The sequence below is a fragment of the Sycon ciliatum genome, chromosome 12 (assembly GCF_964019385.1).
Source record: "Sycon ciliatum chromosome 12, ocSycCili1.1, whole genome shotgun sequence".
Lineage (NCBI taxonomy): Eukaryota > Metazoa > Porifera > Calcarea > Leucosolenida > Sycettidae > Sycon > Sycon ciliatum.
In genome coordinates, this window is record NC_088654.1 from 12,204,118 (window position 1) to 12,224,952 (window position 20,835).

Here is a 20,835-nt window from a genome sequence, read left to right on the forward strand (position 1 = left end):
CTTTTATTATTGGCTCAATACCCGAGTTTCAAATTGCACATGTAATTTTAGGTGTAGTAAAATTTCGGTGCCAGGGACCTGCCAGGTTTCAGGTGTAATGTAGATGTAGGTGACCACTATTTCCGTCACATACAGTGTGTACTCTAGTGCCTTTTAGGTGTAATTTAAATGTAGGTGCCTGTTTTCTCTACCGAAATCACCGAAATTAAAGTTACACCGAAATAAACGTGTTATACAGCATATTAGGCCATCATTTTTTACAGCTATGTTTCGCGTCGTCCGCACGCATACGTTTTGACTTTTTTCGGAAAAAAATAAAAAAATCTAACATGCACAGTGAGTGTACGATCGTGCGAGTCATCAGTGTGGACTGGTTGCGATACGGTGAAGCTGGGATTCAGAAATGGCCTCTAGGCCAGCGTTGGTAAATCGTTTGTTCGGCATCTGGGAGCAATATTCTATGAGCTTACACCAGACCGCATTGATCACCTCAAGCTGAGAGGATGCGTCGTTCCGGAGCTCTTTGCACCGCTGCTGAAGTCTCAGTACAATAATCCAGCGAAGCATGGGCACCAACGGTTGCCTCCTCTGTCCAAAGTGAATATTTACTCATGCTGATAACCCAGATGTTGTGCTTCGATGTACGATTTTCTCTCGAATGTACACCATGCACGAACTATTGTGCTATGTACAGTGCATACACCTCTGATGAGCCTTTTTTTATTATTTTGCAACTTTTTATTTTTTTCCACCTCTCGGATATGACTCTGGAAGTTGAACTGACGCGAAACATAGATATAAAAAATGATGGCCTTACTGTTAACCGGGGAAACGTTCGCACCGGTTTTAGCTCGTGATCTGCGTGCACAGACCAATATGCACCTGGGAGTGTTGGCGATTGGAGTCAATTCCATTAGTTTCGTATATTTTACAGTTCCACGTTTCACGCCGGCATACCTTTCGCGATCTCACACCCATGGTGAAAATCTCAAACGATTCCGAATTGCAAAAGGTTTCCCAACTACAGTGTTATATGTCCTATATACAGTTGCATTGACGCGGTCCGATTAGTCAAAAATAATAGTTCGCTGTTTGGACTACACTCATACCTCCAGTTGTCCGGGCGGTCCAGGACCGTGCACTGCCCTTAACTTTGAAATGTCCGGGAACTACGTATCCCATACATTTTGATCGCGAAAGGCCATAGATATGGCGTATGGCACTCTTTTCGCAAAAAGCGACAAAAGAGTAGTAATATTTCCACTGCAACTCGCCCAAAGGGTGCCCGGTAGACCGAGGTGCCGTTAATTTGGGATCCGGATAACCGAGGTATGAGTAAGTGTATTGAGCACGATGTCAATCTCCGGACAGCTGGCTGCTTCGGCCGTGTTTGATCTCATCAGTGGATATCAGAGTGACTGGTCGAACTGATCGCCAAGGGGACCCGGGGAATAACAAAGCATTTCTAAATCGCCTCAAAGCATCAATGTCAGGGTGCTCTCACTACGATATACTAGGGATGAAACGATCATCAATTTCTTCTTATCGAGTACTGTAAAACCGGAAAGTCTAACGTTTTAACGACCAATTTTTTTCGTTATTTGAAGAAACGTTATTGCGACATGTTTGTGTAAATATGCGCATACAGATGGGTGGCCAGGTAGCCATCGTTAAACTTTCGGCACGTTTAATATCATGCATGCCAAAATTACAATATCGTTTAAAAAAACTGTTTGGTCGTTAAACTTTCCGGTTTTATAGTAACGTTTATAAACGATCGAGTTATCATAAAATGAGTATGCTGGATATGTATGACGTGTCTAAATGATACTGGTCTCCGGGACATGATACATGTAATAGCGCATCACTTGCGTACACAGTGAAATGCAGTGTACTGGTACGCTCGTACATGTACATGTACATGTATGTCACGAATGCGGACTAATGGAATAACACATCTCGGAAGTACTTTGACAACTCGTCTAGAAGTACTGTGACACAGTTCTAGACTCCCAGTGACAATCAAATCCTGCATAGCCAGTTTGTTTTACTGCGGGGGGGGGGGGGGGGGGGGGGCGGCGGGGTTCATCACTAGGAGATACACAAGCAAAATTAAGCTGTCAGACAGAATGTCATCACCTGATTCTGGTGTTTGTGATGGTGGTGCCATGTCTCCCTTGTTTCTTTCCTTTTCCAGTTCACTATCGCAGTTGACATTGGCCATCCGCAATATCGTGCTAACGTGACGATAGAAGACGATATGCCGGTTGTCTCCAAACCGGTTAGTACAAGTAGTGTTCATGTCTTGAAAACTAACTGCACGGGTTCGCATACAGGACGGGTCAAGAACCACCTTTCCGCTTCCGTGGGACGCCACCACCCCATGATCAGGAGTCAGATGCGGCTCCTAAACGGTGAGGGAGGATAGATCAGATCCATCAACCAGAGGCCAAAGGCCGAAGTCCCATTTGCCACATCCATCCATTACTTGAGGGAATGGAAAAGGGAAAAGTCTGAAGAAATATTTGACTGCCACCACCAGGACTCTAACCAGGGACTTTCGTTTGAGGTCGGCGATGCTCTAATCCGACTGAGCTATGGTGTAGTCGTCATCCCAGCAGAAACAGTTAAATGTATTCTTCAGTCTTCGAAACTCCCGCTTCCTGTGGCAATGCGCAGGCTGGTGGGACACAGCCTTTACTGTGCCCATGCATAAGTCGTGTTTTTAGTTCTTGTCAGGTCATGGGGTGTATGTTTGGTGGTTGATACGTACATGCTATGGGTTAACAGTTCTTGTGTGTGTGTGTGTGTGTGTGTGTGTGTGTGCGTGTGTGCGTGTGTGTGTGTGTGTGTGCGTGTGTGTGTGTGTGTGTGTGTGTGTGTGTTCGTGTGTATGTGTGTGTGTGTGTGCGTGTTCGTGTGTATGTGTGTGCGTGTGTGTATGTGTGTGTGTGTGTGTGCGTGCGTGTGTGTGTGCATGTGTGTGTGTGCGTGCGTGCGTGTGTGTGTGTGTGTGTGTGCATGTGTGTGTGTGTGTGTTTGTGTGCGCATGTATGTGTGTTTGTGTGTGTCTGTGTGCACGCGTGCAGGCCCATTTTAGCATCATATTGAGTGTAGATATTTTGGAGGTGCACCTGGGCGGCACACACGCAAACGGCACAAAATACCTGCCCGCGAGCGGTGGTTTCCGAGGGTGTGTGGAGGACTTGTGGGTCAACCGTGATTATAAGGTAATTTTGTATTTTTTGTAATTTTTTGTTTAAGTTAAGGATTCTCCAAAGTATACAAATAATCTACGTGGAGATAAAAGTTTAATAATAGCTATGAAAAGTATGAATGCCGCAGACATCACCACGCAACATGACAATTTGTTCAAGGTTTGGCTTTGTGTGTTTCCAAAATCGATTTTCACGCTCCGATCATCAGTGGAAATACGGAACTAAAGAGATCAAGGGAAAAACAAAGGTTAAAAATCCAAAGAAGTGTGACGAGGATACAGATGACGACGAGGCGGATGACGGCGAGGATACAGATGACGACGAGGCGGGTGATGACGAGGCCGCGGATAACGACGAGGCGGATGACGATGAGACGGCTGGTGGTGATGGTGATAAAACGGACGAGGAGGAGTCAGGTGGCAGGGAAGGTGATGGAGCTGATGAGGGTGAAATTCGTAGGAAGTCAGCTGTGTACTTGCATTTGTTATCTCGTCCCGATTGTTTGAGTGTTTATGATGATTCCCACTTCTCTGTACTGTGTCGTGCCCGTTATGTCCAGCAGTTGAAGGTCCTTGAAGCTGTTTGTATTCGTACGCATAAGCCCGATTTGTGTAAGCAAAACGAACATGTTTTAGCACTGAGGTTATTTTCGTGAGTTTGCACCCCGTGTTCATGAGTTGTTTCTGCACTGCTCATGCCCGGTTGTCACACTTACTCTTTATTTTAGTTCTCACTTTTTGTAATACTTACCACAAGTTACCCGTCATGTGTCACACTTCTTTGGATTTTTAACCTTTGTTTTTTCCCTTGATCTCTTTAGTTCCGTATTTCCACTGATGATCGGAGCGTGAAAATCGATTTTGGAAACACACAAAACCAAACCTTGAACAAATTGTCATGTTGCGTGGTGATGTCTGCGGCATTCATACTTTTCATAGCTATTATTCTCCAAAGTCCTTCGCCTATCGAGGGGGTTTCCAAACTTTCCATAATACCAAATCTGTAAAAGAACTTTAAAGAAGTGATGAGCAATAGATGAGCAAATAAAGAGAAAAAGACATAGTCTAGGGCAGAGCTCTGCGCTTGAGCATGTGATTGTAAGTGTGCAGAACTGGGTTAACTTAATACATGTGAATGATGAAAAGTGTGCCAGAGATGAGCACGGGCAGAGGTTCACTGTGGAGTTCTGTGAGCATTTGAACCAATCAGAGACCTTGTGGGGATGAATGATTGTTCTATTAAAAGCGTGAAACTCTGGGTTGAGATTTTTTGTTCAACTGGATTCTTGTCTGTTTGGATAGATAAATCTAAGAATAAGACCCGGATCAGCCTTAGGGTAGTATTATGTGGTATTCCATTCCTATCACTCCTCAAGAGCGTCGGAACCGCACCGCCCCACTTTTTCGGCCGTTTTTTTATTTTATTTTTTTTATTTTTTTAGCACACTGCAACAAAGCGCGATGATCTCAGCGCAAACGTGGCAAATCCTTGTCCCCGATCGTGGTTTGTTGCAGAATCAAAAGTCCATGTACACTGAAATGGCACCAAATGCCTGGGAATGCTTGCTTCAATTTTTGAATTTTTTCTCGGGGGAGGGTAATGTTTGTCCCCGATCGTAGCATCTTCTTGGTTTTTTGCAGAATCAAAAGGTCTTTCATTGTAGTTACCGTACACTGAAATGGCACCAAATGCCCGGAAATGCTTGCAATTGGCTTTAATTTTTGAAATTTTTTCCCAGGGGAGGACCCCCGCACCCCCCTTCCATGGCCGCCCCACTTCCAAAGTCGTTCCGACGCGCCTGCTCCTATGCTCAAGTTCTGTCCGCGAAGCCAAGAAAGGTGCTTACGAGAAGTCCGGCTTGACCACCCTAATCACCCGTTTTTCTGGTGAAGCTTTCACTTCACCTCGCTAGAAAAGTGATGGCCCTCGTAACTGTTTTGCAACAAGTTACTAGTAAAGCTTGGCCATTGCCGTAGTAGGGTTTGTCCTAACAAGTTGTGACTGTTTGGACTGCTCGTGGGCTCTGGATGGCAGTCGTGGGTCAGACAAGTGTCAACTCAGTCGGCGGGGAAAGCACAGGCTCCAGTGTGGGAGCAAACATCTTCCTTATACGTTTTGACTGTGCTGAGTATATCTTAGTTTCTGCTGTTTGATGTACAGTAAACCTTGTAACTAAAGACCACCGTGACTAGCGACCAGCCTGGTGCTACAGACCACTTTGCCAGGCACGGACAGTCTCACATTCATACATGGTTGTGCGGTGCAAACCTCTAACTAAGGACCACCTGCCACTAAAGACCGCTTTTTCTGGCCCCAAGGGGTGGTCGTTAGTCACAGGTTTTACTATATTTCCAAGGCCCTCAGGCTTCAACAGTGTCATTTCTCACTGCTCTATGTGACATGGTTAGGATCTGTACGCACTGGAAACCCCTGGACTGGTGGACAGCAGCGACATCGATCATTTCTGTCCTAGTTGCACTCCCGTCGACCCGTGCCAGCGAGGTCGGTGCGTGGAGCACATCGACAACAGGACGTACTCCTGCGACTGCTCAGGCACCGGCTATGCTGGTCCGGGGTGCTTGTATGGTAAGGGCATGCGGCTGGTAGCTTTGGTAAGGGCATGTGATTGGTAAGGGGTGCAGGGAGGGAGAAGGGATGCAGGGAGGGAGGGAGGGAGAGATGCAGGGATGCAGGGAAGGAGGGAGGGAGGGATGCAGGGAGGGAGGGAGGGAGGGAGGGGGCAAACAAGCATAGTATACTGTGTGCTGGGTCAGTAGGGTAATTACATACCGTCAGCTGAGTGGACAGTGCAGAGTCACGGTGGCCACATCGAAAATGCTAAGGGATGCGCTGCACAGGAAGGGATGTAGACGATACCCAATGTACACAGTGTAAGGGATTCACTGGTAAACGATGATTATTGCATGGTGGCTCACCTGGATGCTTCTCTGCAGTGACCGTACTGCACTGGAACACAGGTTAACCCAGCGTACTGACAAAGGTCGCTCTTTTAAAGCGGATGTTGTGTTCGGTGCAAGATCACTGTGAGTCAGCCATTTGCCATTTGCTTTGCAAGAGCATACAGTACTCTGAGTTGTATCGGCGTAGATAGTACATGTGCCTGCATTGCGTCTTTTGAAAACACTATTGGGTCACTGCAATAAGATGCCCAAAGGAGCTGTGTACGAGGTATACAATAGTTCCTGCATCAATTTAAGTGGCGTAGGATCAATTCAGGGCAAACTCACTGTAACGCATGCACATTTAACTGGGAAGTTCATCTAACGTCGTAAATCACTGGTGATGTTTTTCGTTAGAATAAATGTGTTAATATTAGGGGTACGAAGTAGTGGTTGCGACTTCGGCGATAATTTGTAAGAAAGGGTTTGCTCCCCACACCGGAGCTCAGCCTACTCAAGCTCAACTGATGAGGGGTGAATTCCCCGAAACACTGTGTATTGAGCAGGAGTGGTGCTTTCTTGCAGGTGTGCCGAGTCGAAGGTTCGATGGACTTCTCGTGTGCTCTGGATGGCAGTCGTGAGTCAGTCAAGTGTCAAGTAAAGTCGGCGGAATAGCGCGAGCTCCGGTGTGGGGAGCAAACCCTTTCTTACAAAATATTAGGGGTGAAACGATTAGTTCGAATATTCGAGTATTTGGTCCAACGACAACTGAGAAAGCGATTTCTCGGAGAAAGAAGCATGGCGAATGTTGCGAAAATTCGTCGCAGAAGATACGGAAGGTACGGAGGGTAAGTGCGCACTACACCTGCACACAGTGCACGTATTTTACCGTCAGTACGACATGTCGACACTCCTTCAAATTCCGGCAAATGCGAGAAAACTCAATAAGCGTGACATGTAGTGCGACAACAAGAGACAACCACTGGACCACTGTTTTGGAAGCTGTATACATCCACACAAAGAAACCCAACCTTTGCAAGCAGAAACAAATCAAATTCACACTTAGGCTGTTAGGTAGGTCGTCAAAACCTCGTTAGTTACATGTATGGCCAGTGGTTGTCTCTTGTTGTCGCACTACATGTCACGCTTATTGAGTTTTCTCGCATTTGCACCTTTGTGTCATTATTGCAATTTTCGCTGTTTACTTTAGCTATCTTCTTTTTTTTGCGCTGTTTTACCACCTTCTTACTGTATTTAATCCACTGTTCCTGTTCCTTTTCCCTTGCCTGTATTTCACCTGACGAGAAGGCTTGAAAGTATACTTGTGAAGACAAAAACTTTCAAGATGTTTGTAATGAGCCTGAAGTGTGTCCTTTTTATGAGTATTATCTTCACTGTATTGGCATTCTATTTTTCAAAAACTCCGGTTGTACCGCTCGTCCACTGGTACGCATGCATAACCATGCATGCCTTTGAGTCAATATTTTATGACTTGGACGATGCGATCACCATGGCAAGTAACGTTAGTTAACGTTCTGAGATATGAAAGTACTGATGAAAATCGTTACTTTACACTCTGTACAAGACGTTGGCGACTTTTGTTCTTTGGTCACAGATAATTTCTTCCGAATTGGTCGAGGACTCACAAATCTAGCGCTATTGAATTTTGATAAAATACTCGAAATAATCGGATACTCGATTGAATATTATGAATGAGTGATCGACTGGTCAAAATAGATACTCGTTTCACCCCTAGTTAATATAATGTTTTTAAGCGGCAACACTGTACGTATTGTGTTGCTTTGGTGTGTGGTTGCACTGCCCAGAGGATGTCACTGCCACACTGTTCAACAACGCAACATCTCACTTGGCTAAAGTCCAGCTGACCGGCGATCAAGCCATCCCCGAGGAGCTCAGCTTCCTCTTCCGCGTCTGGAAAGCCGAGAACGAGGTGCGTGTGCTCACGCAGAATGGCGGTGGCCATGGTGACGGCAGCCCTCTCCTCGTGCTCTCGGTGGACGGCGAAAGTGTGGTGGTGCGTGTACAATCGCCGCACAGCGTCCTCACCACGCACTATTTACCTTTCCCGGCCGTGAGGCGTGCGTTTAAATACATACCCGTATCTATAAGGTACTCGTCAACGGCATCAGTGCAGAATGCCGACGAACAACAGCCACTACCAGCCACCGGTGGAAGGGTGGAGATCACCATTGGGCGCGGTGCCGCTCAAACGTCACTTGAGTTGATCGTGGGTAGTCTCAGAACCGACACGATCACGTTCGGAACACGCGACGAGTACACGAGCGCGCCTATCAAGGGCTTTCAGGGCCATCTGCGCGCCATGCACTATAACGGACGCAGCCTCTTCCCAGCAAGCCTCGAAACGGACAAGCAGCGTTCCTTGGTCAATGGTGCACTTCTGGAGCTGCCATTCGATGAGTACTTGGTCAACTTTAAAACGCCTGACGTCTACAAGGTACTAAATGTCTTGCTGCCAGTCACTGATTTGAGCTTTAGCATGCGTAGTACCGGAGAGAGTGCTGTGGTGGTTGACATCAATGGTGGCGATGCTGGGTCCGTCACATTGATCTACGAGAACGACGCCTACCAGCTGATGATAACGAGTGCAAGAGAGAACGCCTCGTCGCCAGTCGACCGGATGCGTTCTGTTCCCTTACTCCCCACACCACGCGAGTCGCAGCGGACGGTGGAGCGTGCTGGCGTACTGCGCAATACATGGACTCGCGTCGAGGTGGTCATAGGCTCTACAGTGGAGGCGACGGCACTCGACCCGGATGGTGTTTCTGCGTCTGGTTCCCTGCCCTTTCAAGCTACACTCGGCGTGTCGGTAAGCATTTACATGGGCATGTCTGTAAGTATTGACATGGGTATGTGCGTAAGCGTTGACATACGAGGCATACTGATATGCAGACACGGGTATGTCTGTATGCACACGGGTATGTCTCCATTGGGTATGTTTGTAAGCATTACATTTTGCACGGGTATGTCTGTACGCATTGGTATGGGCATGCCCGTAAGAATTCACATACGAGGTGCTCTGATTTAAGAAATATTCGGTGCTCAAAATTTTAGGTACGAGGCCAAAAGACCATGTTAGGTGAGCGGAAATTGTAGGTACAGAGAAGCAGTTCCCTATTGGATGATCGCGTGGGTGTGTGTCTGTGCAGCTATTGGAATTTTATGCATGAAAGAGCAGTACCGAAAATGTTGAAAATAGAAGTACACCGAAAATTTCTGAAATTACCGTAGGCCAGTCAGCATTGGCATAATTATGAGGTATGCGAGGTTGGTCACCGCACATTGCTTTCAGTCTCAATTTTCGGCTCTCCCGGCGTTGTTGTCTGGGAATGAGAAGTGCTCAGAGGTATGATGAGCCATCAAGAACATTGCAGAGAGACACAAAACACATGGTCAATATGTATACGCCATCTCCAGACAGCTAGTGGTCTCAACCTTCTTTTAGTCTTGTCAATTGCGTCCAGGGGATTGGATGAACTGATCACCGTGAAGTCTTGCGAAAAGCGGAGCATTCTCAGAGCCACATGAGCAAAATCCGAATGCTCTGACTGCGAGAAACGCAGCGAGCTTGGCGGATAGGCATAATGCGTGGGCACAAACGAGACTGAGGAGAGCTCAGCCCAGACTGTGTTTAAGAGAGCACAATGCTCAATAATTATGATAATAGAAAACAGTGATCAGTGGCATAGCACCCGCTTCGACTGGTACTCCCATGGCCGTACCACTTTTCGAAAAGTTTGGTCCGTCTGGAACATGCAAAACCGTAATAAAAAAATCGGGACCCGTCAGATCTTTGACTTTTGTTAGAGTTTGACTCATATCCGACTCGACACGGCTAATAGGTGCACTTGGCTCACAGCACCTTAGTGTTCTGCACGTGAACGATAACATTCTATGACTAAAAATTAGTACAAATGTGCCAATAGTACCCAGAACACAGGATTTTGTGTCTTTTTTACAAAGTTTTCCCCGGGGAAGGACCTCGATCCCCCCCCCCCCCCCCCCTTCACAACCCGCTGCGTCCCTTGGTCGTACCAGTTCCCAAGTCCCTGATCACAATCTACTATAGCCTTCGATAAGTAGCAACACAGATTCCAACTCCCATGAAGTCTTGTGAGCAGCACGGCATGAAAGTATGCTAGTGAGAACTGTCAAGCCTGAAGTCTGGCCTTTTTCTCAGTGTTATTGCTGGAGAATCGTCGCTCAAAACGCTAGGTACAGAGCGTTTCACTTATCCTGTATCACCAATGTGTGCGTTTGTCTTGTAATTATAGAAATTCCGGACGATGACCATCGGTGGAGCTAGCCCGGAGCGTTTACGTGAGATTGGCTTGGTTCAAGCCGGCCTGGTCGGTTGCATCAAGGAGGTAGGCCCAGGTGTTAATTTCGTTGGTGTGTGTGTCTGTATCAGTGGATTAGGCATGCACTGTTGTGCATACTCATTTGCAGAATTTCACCTGACTGTACGTCATGGGTCTCTTGTAACCTAGTGATAATGCACGACGTCTATGGGGTGTTTGGCGTCTATGGGGTGTTTGGTGTCATGGGGTGTATGGGACTTGCTGTAGTACGGGGTGTGAGGTCTATGGGGCTTGTGTGGGGCGTGTGGGGTCTATGGTGTTTATGAGGCTTATGGAGCTTATGGGATCTATGGGGCGTATGGGGTCTATCGGGTATAAAGAGTATATGGTGGTATATGGGTGTGTGGGTATATGGGTCTGTGGGGTGTATGATGCTTATGGGGTCTATTGGGTGCATTTCATGTACGGGATCTATGTGATTGGTGGGACTGCTAAGCCTGGATAGATTATCTGAAGAACTGCTGGAGTGTAAAATCCGCTTAATCCGTTTTAGTCGATTTCGGGATGACTCCAGTCCAGATCCGAATAAGTTCATTCTTGGGTATACAGGTATTCAACTTATGCTCTTGGTAATGGGAAACTGCTGTTTGTCTTTGTGGTATACTTCAGCTGTGGGTGAATCATGATTACGTCGACCTACCCGACACGACTACACGACACGGAGGTGCAGATCTCACGACGGTTACGACGGACGCAAGTCCCACCGACCTGACCAGCGGCGTATGCACAGGGTGCCAGCCTCAGTCGTTGTGCCACAACGGTGGCGTGTGCCTGGCCGAAACGTCCGGGGACGAGTTCCAGTGCCTCTGCAACGAGACAGGCTTCGTCGGGCAACTCTGCGACATCGGTGAGTGTTTTCCTTGCTGTTGTTTCAAGGACGGGTACCATACTTTATGGGGTATAAAGAAATTGCATGGGTTCAAAGTACAGGATGGCTCAAGACCCACCTTTCCGCTTCCGTGAGATTGTAGTATCTAATAAAAAATCACGGTTCGCGTGACACTCGGCTGGAGGCCGAGTGTTCCGCATCCGCAGGAACGCTACCACCCTTCAAGGATCAAGGTGCAGATGCAGCTGCTAAAGCGGAGTATAAGCCGCACTCTAAACACAGTCATAATTCACCCGGGAAAAAAAAGTCGTCACACTGCTGCTTATACACTACAATGGTCGAATGATATTATGACCAGTCACCACCACTACACAAAAGTTGTTGACGCTGAAAAATTTATTCAAAACTCTGCACTCACATCACCATCACCACAGCGAGGACAAATCCGGTGTATAATTGATATGAATAATGTCATAATATCAATTGATATGAATAATATAATTATAATATGAATTGGCTGCAGTGGAACCTCCGTGTTCTAAGAAAAAAAGAAGATCAAATGAACTGTTAAATACAGGGTAGATGTCTGTATTTCCTTTAGGAACACTCTGGGTGCGCGGTATACTCTGGAAAATACGGTGTAAATTAAAAAAAATTAAAAAATTCAAATTCAAGCACACCACAAATAGCATCACTGAGTGTGCTGTACACGACGGTAGAACTCGAATAAGACTAGCACCCTATACGGGTAGAAGGGAAGCCTTGTACGTAGTATTCGAGCTACTTCTTATCCTGGTACATGTAGTGACATTCCTCCTCTGTATGGATCACTCAGAGCTATATTCGAGAAAACCACCAAATTTTGATCAGTCACCAGCACTAGACAAAGGTCGTTGACGCTGCAAATTCAAAAACTCTGCACTCACATCACCATCACCACAGCGAGGACAATTCCTCGAGCGAGGACTGATCGTAATATGAATTGGCTGCAGTGGAGCCTCCGTGTTCTAAAAAAACCCACAAATTGTGATACAAAAATTGTCAAAAAACCAAGCGGAATAAAATAAATGAAATAGTTACCAAAATCCAGTAAAGGATTTTCCACCCGCATTCCTTCCAGTAAAAGAACCGATAAAAAAATGTGCCGCGCCAATCAGTCTGGATCACTGCATCCGTGCTCCGTACAATGTCCGTACTAGGCAGGCGCATGTCTTACCCAGTGTCTGCACTACAAGCGAGTTCCACTGTACATGCAGTAGTTGCTAGGAATGCTGTCATTGTTGTCGTTGGCATCGTTCGCTGGTGTTTTTTTGGGTTTTTTTTTACTTCACCAGAGTGAACAGGCATTGCTGCCTTCTTGCCTGGATAAATAAATTGTCCAAAGCGCTAACAAAATGACAAAGAAAGGAAAAATATATTACCTGAGAGTGTTAAGCATGCAACAATTTGATAGGAGAGAGAGAAAGAGAGAGGGGAGAGAGAGAGAGAGAGAGAGAGAGAGAGAGAGAGAGAGAGAGAGAGAGAGAGAGAGAGAGAGAGAGAGAGAGAGAGAGAGAGAGAGAAAGAGAGATGGTTGCCATCGTTGCTGTGCAGTGAACGGTTTCGAAAACAATAACTATGACAAACCAGCCAATGAGAACACAGCACTGTTTGCGTATGGATCTCGTGCACCAGCTATTCTTCTTTTGCTCAGTCTGGCTGAGGGTATGTTTTATTGGTGGATCTGGGTCTACATCAACCGGATCCACTGGAGTCGAACCCTTTCGATTGGTCGAATCCGGATTCGGATCCGGCCAACCCACCTCGGGGCGCAGGGTTGACCGAATCCAACGGATCCTTTCTGCCAATCAACCTTTTTTGGCACGAAACTCCACATTTGTTCGATCGGACCTTGGAGGATGCGAATGATCCAGGCAATCGATCGGGATCCGGATCCAACCAATTGAACACACCCTGAGTGAAATTGTTTCTGCATGACCTTTGTTGGCTGAACGAAGGTTCTCGGCAATGGTACATGTTTTGAGTTCGAATACATGTAATTACTTGCGGGCCTAACACGTGTATATTTAAATCTCCTGTGATTGAATGCAGTTCCGACATCTCCACCACCAACAACACCAACTACCACACCAACAACACCAACTACCACACCAACAACACCAACTACCACACCAACAACACCAACTACCACACCAACAACACCAACTACCACACCAACTACACCAACTACCACACCAACAAGCGCCACGCCAACCAGCGTCATGCCAACAACACCGCAGCGGCCAGTCAAAACCAGCGACGCACCGCCTGCAGATGTGACCAAGAAGCTACCGCCGTCCGACCCTCCCCTCCCCACCATTGGCGAGTCTATCAAGAAGGTCGAAGGAGATGCTGATCTCTCTCTTCTCTGGATGCTGCTGTTGCTCATTCCCGGTCTGATACTGCTGGCGGCCATTATTGTCTGGGCCATTTACAAATATCGACGTCGCTATACTGGCAAGTTTATTATCAACGAGCAGATATCACCGCGGAAGAGGATTTTCTAACGCAAAACAGTATCCCATTGGTCCTACTAGAGTCTTGCTTGATTCTCGCCTTCATCGAACACGTTTATCAGGGTGTAGTATTTGAAAGTGGTATTTTATTTTTATAACTTTACTTCTCCCTGCTCTTTTCGTGTAGTGGTGACGAACTGACAACGCACTGCTCAACGGTGCTGCTGCTTAGGAATCATTATAGAACACATGTTGTGCTGCTGCCTGATGATCGCTTCGTGCGTGAAACTTTGAGTTGCAGCAAATTATTATTATTCATCCTCTTTGGTCGCCCCCGTCACAATTGGTTCACCAATATGAAAGACTGGACCAACGAATCTTGCAATTCTCTCTCTCTCTCTCTCTCTCTCTCTCTCTCTCTCTCTCTCTCTCTCTCTCTCTCTCTCTCTCTCTCTCTCTCTCTCTCTCTCTCTCTCTCTCTCTCTCTCTCTCTCTCTCTCTCTCTCTCTCTCTCTCTCTCTCTCTCTCTCTCTCTCTCTCTCTCTCTCTCTCTCTCTCTCTCTCTCTCTCTCTCTCTCTCTCTCTCTCTCTCTCTCTCTCTCTCTCGTTGCTGCTGATCGTGATAGGTATAGGCAGCTTGTTTATCAGTGTCGTTAGGTTTTTTTAGTTTTTATTTTAAATATTTATTATTTTTTTATGCTGCTGCCTTATGACACACATGACGCCCCTACGACCAGAATGGTTATGGGTTATACATACATACATACATACATACATACATACATACATACATACATACATACATGCATACATACATACATACATACATACATACATACATACATACATACTCAATCTGCGGACAGCATGCTGTTTCGTTCTTTTTGAACTCGTCAGCGCAGCACATACATACATACATACATACATACATCCTCTTCAAAGTCATCTTGTCCTAAGTAGATCTACCCTTGTATTGGGCATTCGCCATTGAGCACTCTTTTGGGACAGCCTGCAGCCTTTCTGCGTATGGATTGTGATGCTATGATGCAATGTCGTACAACTTTAGCTCTTCTGTGTATGCCGCACACATGCATCTTTTTGAGAGTCTTCTCTGTCGTTTTCCAGATTGAATCGTTTTCCGTTTTCTACTTCGGGTATTCTAATAAACTACCTGTCTCTTGACAACCAAAGAACCTAACATGGCGGCGCAGTGAACCATACACAGCCGCTGTTCTGATTTTCTGCAGTCTGACTGAACCTCGCGCGAGCCGTAAAAAAAAGTTCGACGCGAAATTCGTCAGCGGCTGCATGATAGGCCTTTGCGGATAATGCTGGCAGAAAAATTGGCAGAATTCGGTACTTTTTCTGGTAAGTTTCATGCATGTTTGGTATGTGGATAAAGAAATAGAGCAGAATTCGAGGAATTGCCCGCCATAATGTTTGTATGGTTCTGCCAATTTCACTGCTTTTCGAGCATTATCCGCCAATGCCTACTGTATGACGGTTCTCGGCAGTGGTATAGACCGCATTTTCGGCAGTGCTGGGCTGCTGGCTGAGGAACTAAGTATGTTTGCGAGCACTAAATTTCATCCCAATTTGAATAAAAATCTGCACAAAATTCCTGGAATGAAGTGGCGCTTATTTTAGGTAGGCGCGGTAATAACTCTTGAAAGACCGGCCCCAATTCCAAAAGATACGGTATGTGTTCTCACGAGCCATCTCTGTACAAGTGCTACAGCAATGATTAGTCTCCTATTCCTGAACATCTTCTCACTTTTGAAAAAAACAAAACTTTTGTGATTCTCTGCAGTTCCGATATTTCCACCACCAACAACACCCAACTACTGAAAAAGCAGAAATTTTCGGTGGTGTAATATTTTCGGTATTTCCCAAAATCGGCGGTTCGGTAGAGGGAAATTTTCGGTAAAACCCGTTTTCCAGGTAAGTGTACTAGTACTGCACGTATACAGTACCGGTTGTACCGAAATTTTCGGTGCGTTTTATTTTCGGTAGAAATTGTCGGCACCGAAGTTACCGAAAATAAAACACCACCGAAAATTTCTGCTTTTACAGTACTATAAAAGCCATTATTCTAACGAGGCGCATATATAACGATTTCCCAAAATTGACTTTTCTTAATTTTAGCTTGGGGTGGGAGAAGCACAGGCATAACATAATCCCAGAAGAGGCTAGTCTAGAGGCGGTCGGTTGCCTAATCCCAGTCAGACCGTAGGCTGCCACAGGTGGTCATAAACCTTCTTCTTGAAGGTTTGCATTGACTTCTGAGAGGGGCGAGCACTGAGAATAGAGCCGCGGCTGGGAGGCAATTCCAGGTCTCAATCATGCATTGGGGGAAGGACCGAAGGACATTGTTCCGAGACTGAGATGGGACAGTCTTGGTCAGCTGGAACGGGTGCGGAGCTGGCGGGGGTAGGAGGACTGTGATTATGGCAGGGCCAGTCAGGTAGTGGAGCTTGAACAGGTAGCAGAGCCGGCAGCAACAGTGCGACGGATGTCCAGGCTGGCAAGGTAGCAGCCATCGTCGATGACATGGAGTGCCCTATGCTGGATGGCTGTGAGCTTGGCTAGTATGGAGGGTGTTGCGCTCATCCATACCAGCATCCCATATTCCAAGATCGGCCGAACAAACCCACGGTACACTACGGCATGGCATCTCGAGTTGAGAGCCATGGCATCCTTGCAGAAGAAGCTGAGTCGCTGCGCACCGCGTATTGCGAGGGACCGTATGTGCTGCTTGAAACACACCTGGCTGTCGAATGTTACTCCTAGGAGACGGAGCTGATCCACCTCCGGAACATCTGTCCACTGGAATGTGATAGAGGGAACTGGGTTGTGAGATCGTCGGTGGGTGATCGTGAGGGCTTGCGACTTTGTCGGCTCAAACCTGACCCGCCAGAGGGTGCCCCAGTCGGCAAGTGCATCAACAGCCTGCTGGAGCGTTGCGACTCCATCTGGGATATTGGCTCGGGTTGTGATGCACTTATCCGTGGTGTCGCCGGGCGACGCCGGCATATGCTGCGAGCTTAGCCTCTTCAGGTCAGTGGTCCTCTGCATTGTTGATGACCTGCGCCAGGCTGCGGCACCCCTGACTGGATATCACGGGTAGTGGAGGCCTGGCCACCTATGACAACTTTGATCTTGCGGCTAGTGAGATAGCTCTGCAGCCAACAGAGCAGGGACCCGTTGACACCGTATTGCTCTGCCTTGTGAAGGACTCCTGGGTGTGAGACCTTGTCGAAGGCCCCAGCGATGTCCACTGCGAGCACCCTGACAAGGCCTCCCTGAGCAACTGTCGGGTGCCAGTCATGCTGGAGTACGATCCGAAGATCTGATGTGCCAAGTCCGGCACGGAAGCCGAATTGCCCCCCCCCCCCCCCCATTTAGCACGAACAGGGTGGGTCGCGGCGTTCAGCAGTTTGAATTAGGTCCGGCCATGGCCTGCCACCGGCTGGACCGGGTGTCACAGCCCTGTCCAGCCATAGTGACCGTCATAGTGCATGATGTCAATCTCCGACTCAGTAATTCCTGGAGCTCAGGGGAAGTATAACCGAGTCCCTAGCTGCTAACCGCGACTAGCCCAAGATACATTTGTATGAGTCCAAGCCGTATTGGATCCCTCCTATAAAATTAATGATTTCAAAATGCGGGCCTTGGATTAGGGGTAATTAACTACACACCTGCTTATGCCGGCCCGGCTCGACACCTTCCGCTCCGTCTTGTTCAACATTCCACACTCAGTCCACCTAGCTTCTGGAAGATCGTTGATTGGCTCGATCTATGGCAACAGTCACATGGCAAACGATATCATTTTTTTAAGTCAACCGTGAGGGAGTACGAGTGCGAGGGACTGAGTACTGAAAAATCGTTTTTTTTATACAGACAATGTACTAGTACTATGCTCCCTCTCTACTTTGTACTTGTAGGCCCTGCTGGCATGCTTTACCAATAATAGGCAACAGTACAAAGCAGTACAGAGTATGCATCAGGGAGCCGTAAAAAATACTGCCTCAGTGACGCGAATTATGCATGACCCGTCGACTGGTCGACGTGCGCGTGCTCGGTCATGTACATGTACGCCATAATGTATGTAATCAAGCACGCTCAGCTCAGGAGGTCATGATGGCACGGCCGGGCCTTGTATATTGGGCATGCAGCGCAGGCAAGGGCAAGATTCAGCCATCATGACCTCCTGAGCGTGCTTGATTTGATTTCTTACAGCGAGAAGCAACATATTAGGGAAGGTCAGAGGGGGAAAGGTCGAAGGTCGAAAAATTATTCCCGAAATGACGTCAAACGGTCCTGAAACTCCCGAAATGACGTCAAACGGTCCTGAATCCTGATGGCCTGATTATGCCCGCGGCGCGTCAGGCCAGGCGAAATTACTGGTCAGTCGGCGACACGCATTTTTCACAAAAATTTGCGTTTCACCTGCTGGGAGAGTATGCGTGTACATGTACTCGAGTCTCATCGTGTGGCAGGGGAGTGTATTCTGTCCCAAGAAGGCACAACCCAGGGGGACCCCCTGGCGATGCCTTTCTATGCCCTCGGCATCCTCCCACTTGTGAGAGCGGTAGCAACCCCGGACACCTGCCAGCTATGGTACGCGGACGATTCATCTGCAGGTGGTCGTCTGGTAGCAATTCGATCGTGGTGGGACAAGCTGCAGGCTGAAGGTCCGTCCTACGGATATCACCTCAATGCCCGGAAGTCTGTGCTTGTGGTCAAGCCACATGCCTACGATGACGCTGCGCGCCTCTTCGCTGATACTGGCATCCAAGTAACATCTGACGGCAACCGCTACCTGGGTTCCGCTATTGGCACGCCCGACTACATCCACGGGTTCATCCAGGAGAAGGCCAATGAATGGTGCAAGCAGATTGAGACACTCTCATCCTTCGCTCGTACCCAGCCCCAGGCAGCGTACACTACTTTTGTTCGTGCTCTCTCATGCCGCTGGACATTCTTGTGTCGTGTTCTGCCGGATGCGTCCAGTGGTCTTGATCAGTTGGAACACGCCATTTTTACCAAGCTGCTGCCAGCCCTGACTGGAGAAGACGTCAGTCTGGAGCTGCGACGGCTGTTTGCCTTCCCTTGCCGGGATGGTGGCCTGGGCATCGTCAATCCAACATCTCTAACAACCCAATACGCCTCATCCCGCGCGATCACAGCGGCGCTCACCACCAACATCCTCGACCAAGACTTCAGTGTGACGGAAGCTCTTGCCAGCGTTGCCTCAGCCAAAGCGTCACAGCGTGCAGATCACCGCCAGAAAGCGAAGACCGACATCCGTGGCTTCGCTGCCGACGCATCGCCCACTTTGCAGCACACAATTCAGTTGGCAAGTGAGCCTGGCGCCTCCAGCTGGCTTACTTGTCGTCCGCTATCCCGTCATGGATTTGTGCTATCCAAAAGCGAGTTCCGCGATGGTTTGGCACTGCGCTATGGCTGGCGGCCTTCTCGCTTACCGTCAACCTGTGTCTGTGGAGCCAGCTTCACAGTAGCCCATGCCCTGACATGCAGCACCGGAGGTTTCCCGTCACTTCGACACAATGAGGTGCGGGACATCACTGCCTCGCTATTGAAACGTGTCGCCAATGGTGTCGCTATCGAGCCACACTTACAACCGCTCTCTGGTGAGCAGCTCCGCTACAAGACTGCCTCCACAGAAGACCAGGCTCGACTTGATGTTGCGGCGAGTGGTGTTTGGGGAGGTCGGTTTGAGAGAGTCTTTCTCGATATTCGGGTTTTCAACCCCTTTGCTCCCTCAAATCAATCCTCTTCCATCACCGCTTGCTACCAGCGTCATGAACGTGAAAAACGGAGGCGATACGAACAGCGCGTCAAGGAGGTCGAGCGTGGAACCTTCATCCCTGTGGTTTTCGCTGCAACTGGTGGTACTGGTCGAGCTGCTGCCGCTCTCCTCAAGAGAATAGCTGCAATGGTCTCCGACAAATCTGGTGAGCCATACTCTGCAGTGATGGCATGGATCCGCTGCAGGTTCAGCTTCGCCCTTCTCCGTGCAGGCGTAGCTTGCCTGCGTGGTGCACGACGGCTGTATTCGCACCCGGAGGTGGCTGAGTCATCCGCTCGACTCGCTGTCTCGGAAGCTGCCATACAGCACTAGACACTTGTTTATGCCTCGTCATCACTGCTTTTTCTCGTATGGTCCATGTATGTAACTACTGGTACTTGTTTTTATTGTATCACTAGTGTTACTTAATTCTGCCCGTACAAGAGGCCGGTTTACCAAAAAAAAAAAAAAAAAAAAAAAAAAAAAAAAAACTCGAGTCTCATCCTGAGCACGTTTTTTTCTTCTTTTTTTCAGCTCCAGTATAGCTGTATTTTTCATTGCAAAGCCGTGCTCGATTGTTGTGTTCGTTGTTCAAACGAAGTGGACATTCAATCATGAAGGCAGAGGACATAGGAGCCTGATTGGAGTTTCTCGTGGCATAGGACGGCCACACAGAGACACTTTGGGATTTTCTGAATACAAAATACCGTACGCACGATGCTGAGATCAATTTGTGCGATATCAAATTGTTTGTGATCTACCACATCGAGCAGAACGGGATCCAAACACAAGCTTACCGACGGTTAGGCTGCCGACCTGACTGGACAAATGATCCCTGGCTTCACCAGACGCCAGAAGTCGGACACCATGTCCTTTGCCGCGACGTCCATCTCCAAAAAGAACTCCATCTTCGTCGTGAAAAGGCTTGAAATACTCAATATTCAACCGAGATTCGCGGTCTCACCCTTTCTCAGATCGAATCATTTTTTGTTGTAGCAGTTGCAGGGCAGATCCCCGCCACTACTTCAACAGAAGATGGCTCCAAAGCATGCCTGGAACAAGCCATATCGAGGTTGCAAGCCACCCCTCTCAGCACTTTTTTTGAAGAAATTCGAAATTTCAATGGTGGAAGATACTATGAAGAGAATTTCAAAAAGTATGTTTCGCGGAGCGATCGCTCA

General features: G+C 47.8%; 1 protein-coding gene across 1 annotated transcript in view; it reads left to right on the forward strand.

Moving 5' to 3' along the window:
- LOC135828815 (uncharacterized) overlaps positions 1-15,035 on the forward strand; it is a 37,747-nt gene extending 22,712 nt beyond the window's left edge. Inside the window, exons 12-18 of the mRNA XM_065341243.1 lie at positions 2,198-2,281; positions 3,090-3,230; positions 5,627-5,804; positions 7,945-8,966; positions 10,432-10,524; positions 11,128-11,365; positions 13,439-15,035. Of these exons, the coding sequence (XP_065197315.1) occupies positions 2,198-2,281; positions 3,090-3,230; positions 5,627-5,804; positions 7,945-8,966; positions 10,432-10,524; positions 11,128-11,365; positions 13,439-13,893 (2,211 nt within the window). The 3' untranslated portion in view covers positions 13,894-15,035. The remainder of the gene's footprint in view (positions 1-2,197; positions 2,282-3,089; positions 3,231-5,626; positions 5,805-7,944; positions 8,967-10,431; positions 10,525-11,127; positions 11,366-13,438) is intronic.
- The last annotated feature ends 5,800 nt before the right edge of the window (positions 15,036-20,835 follow it).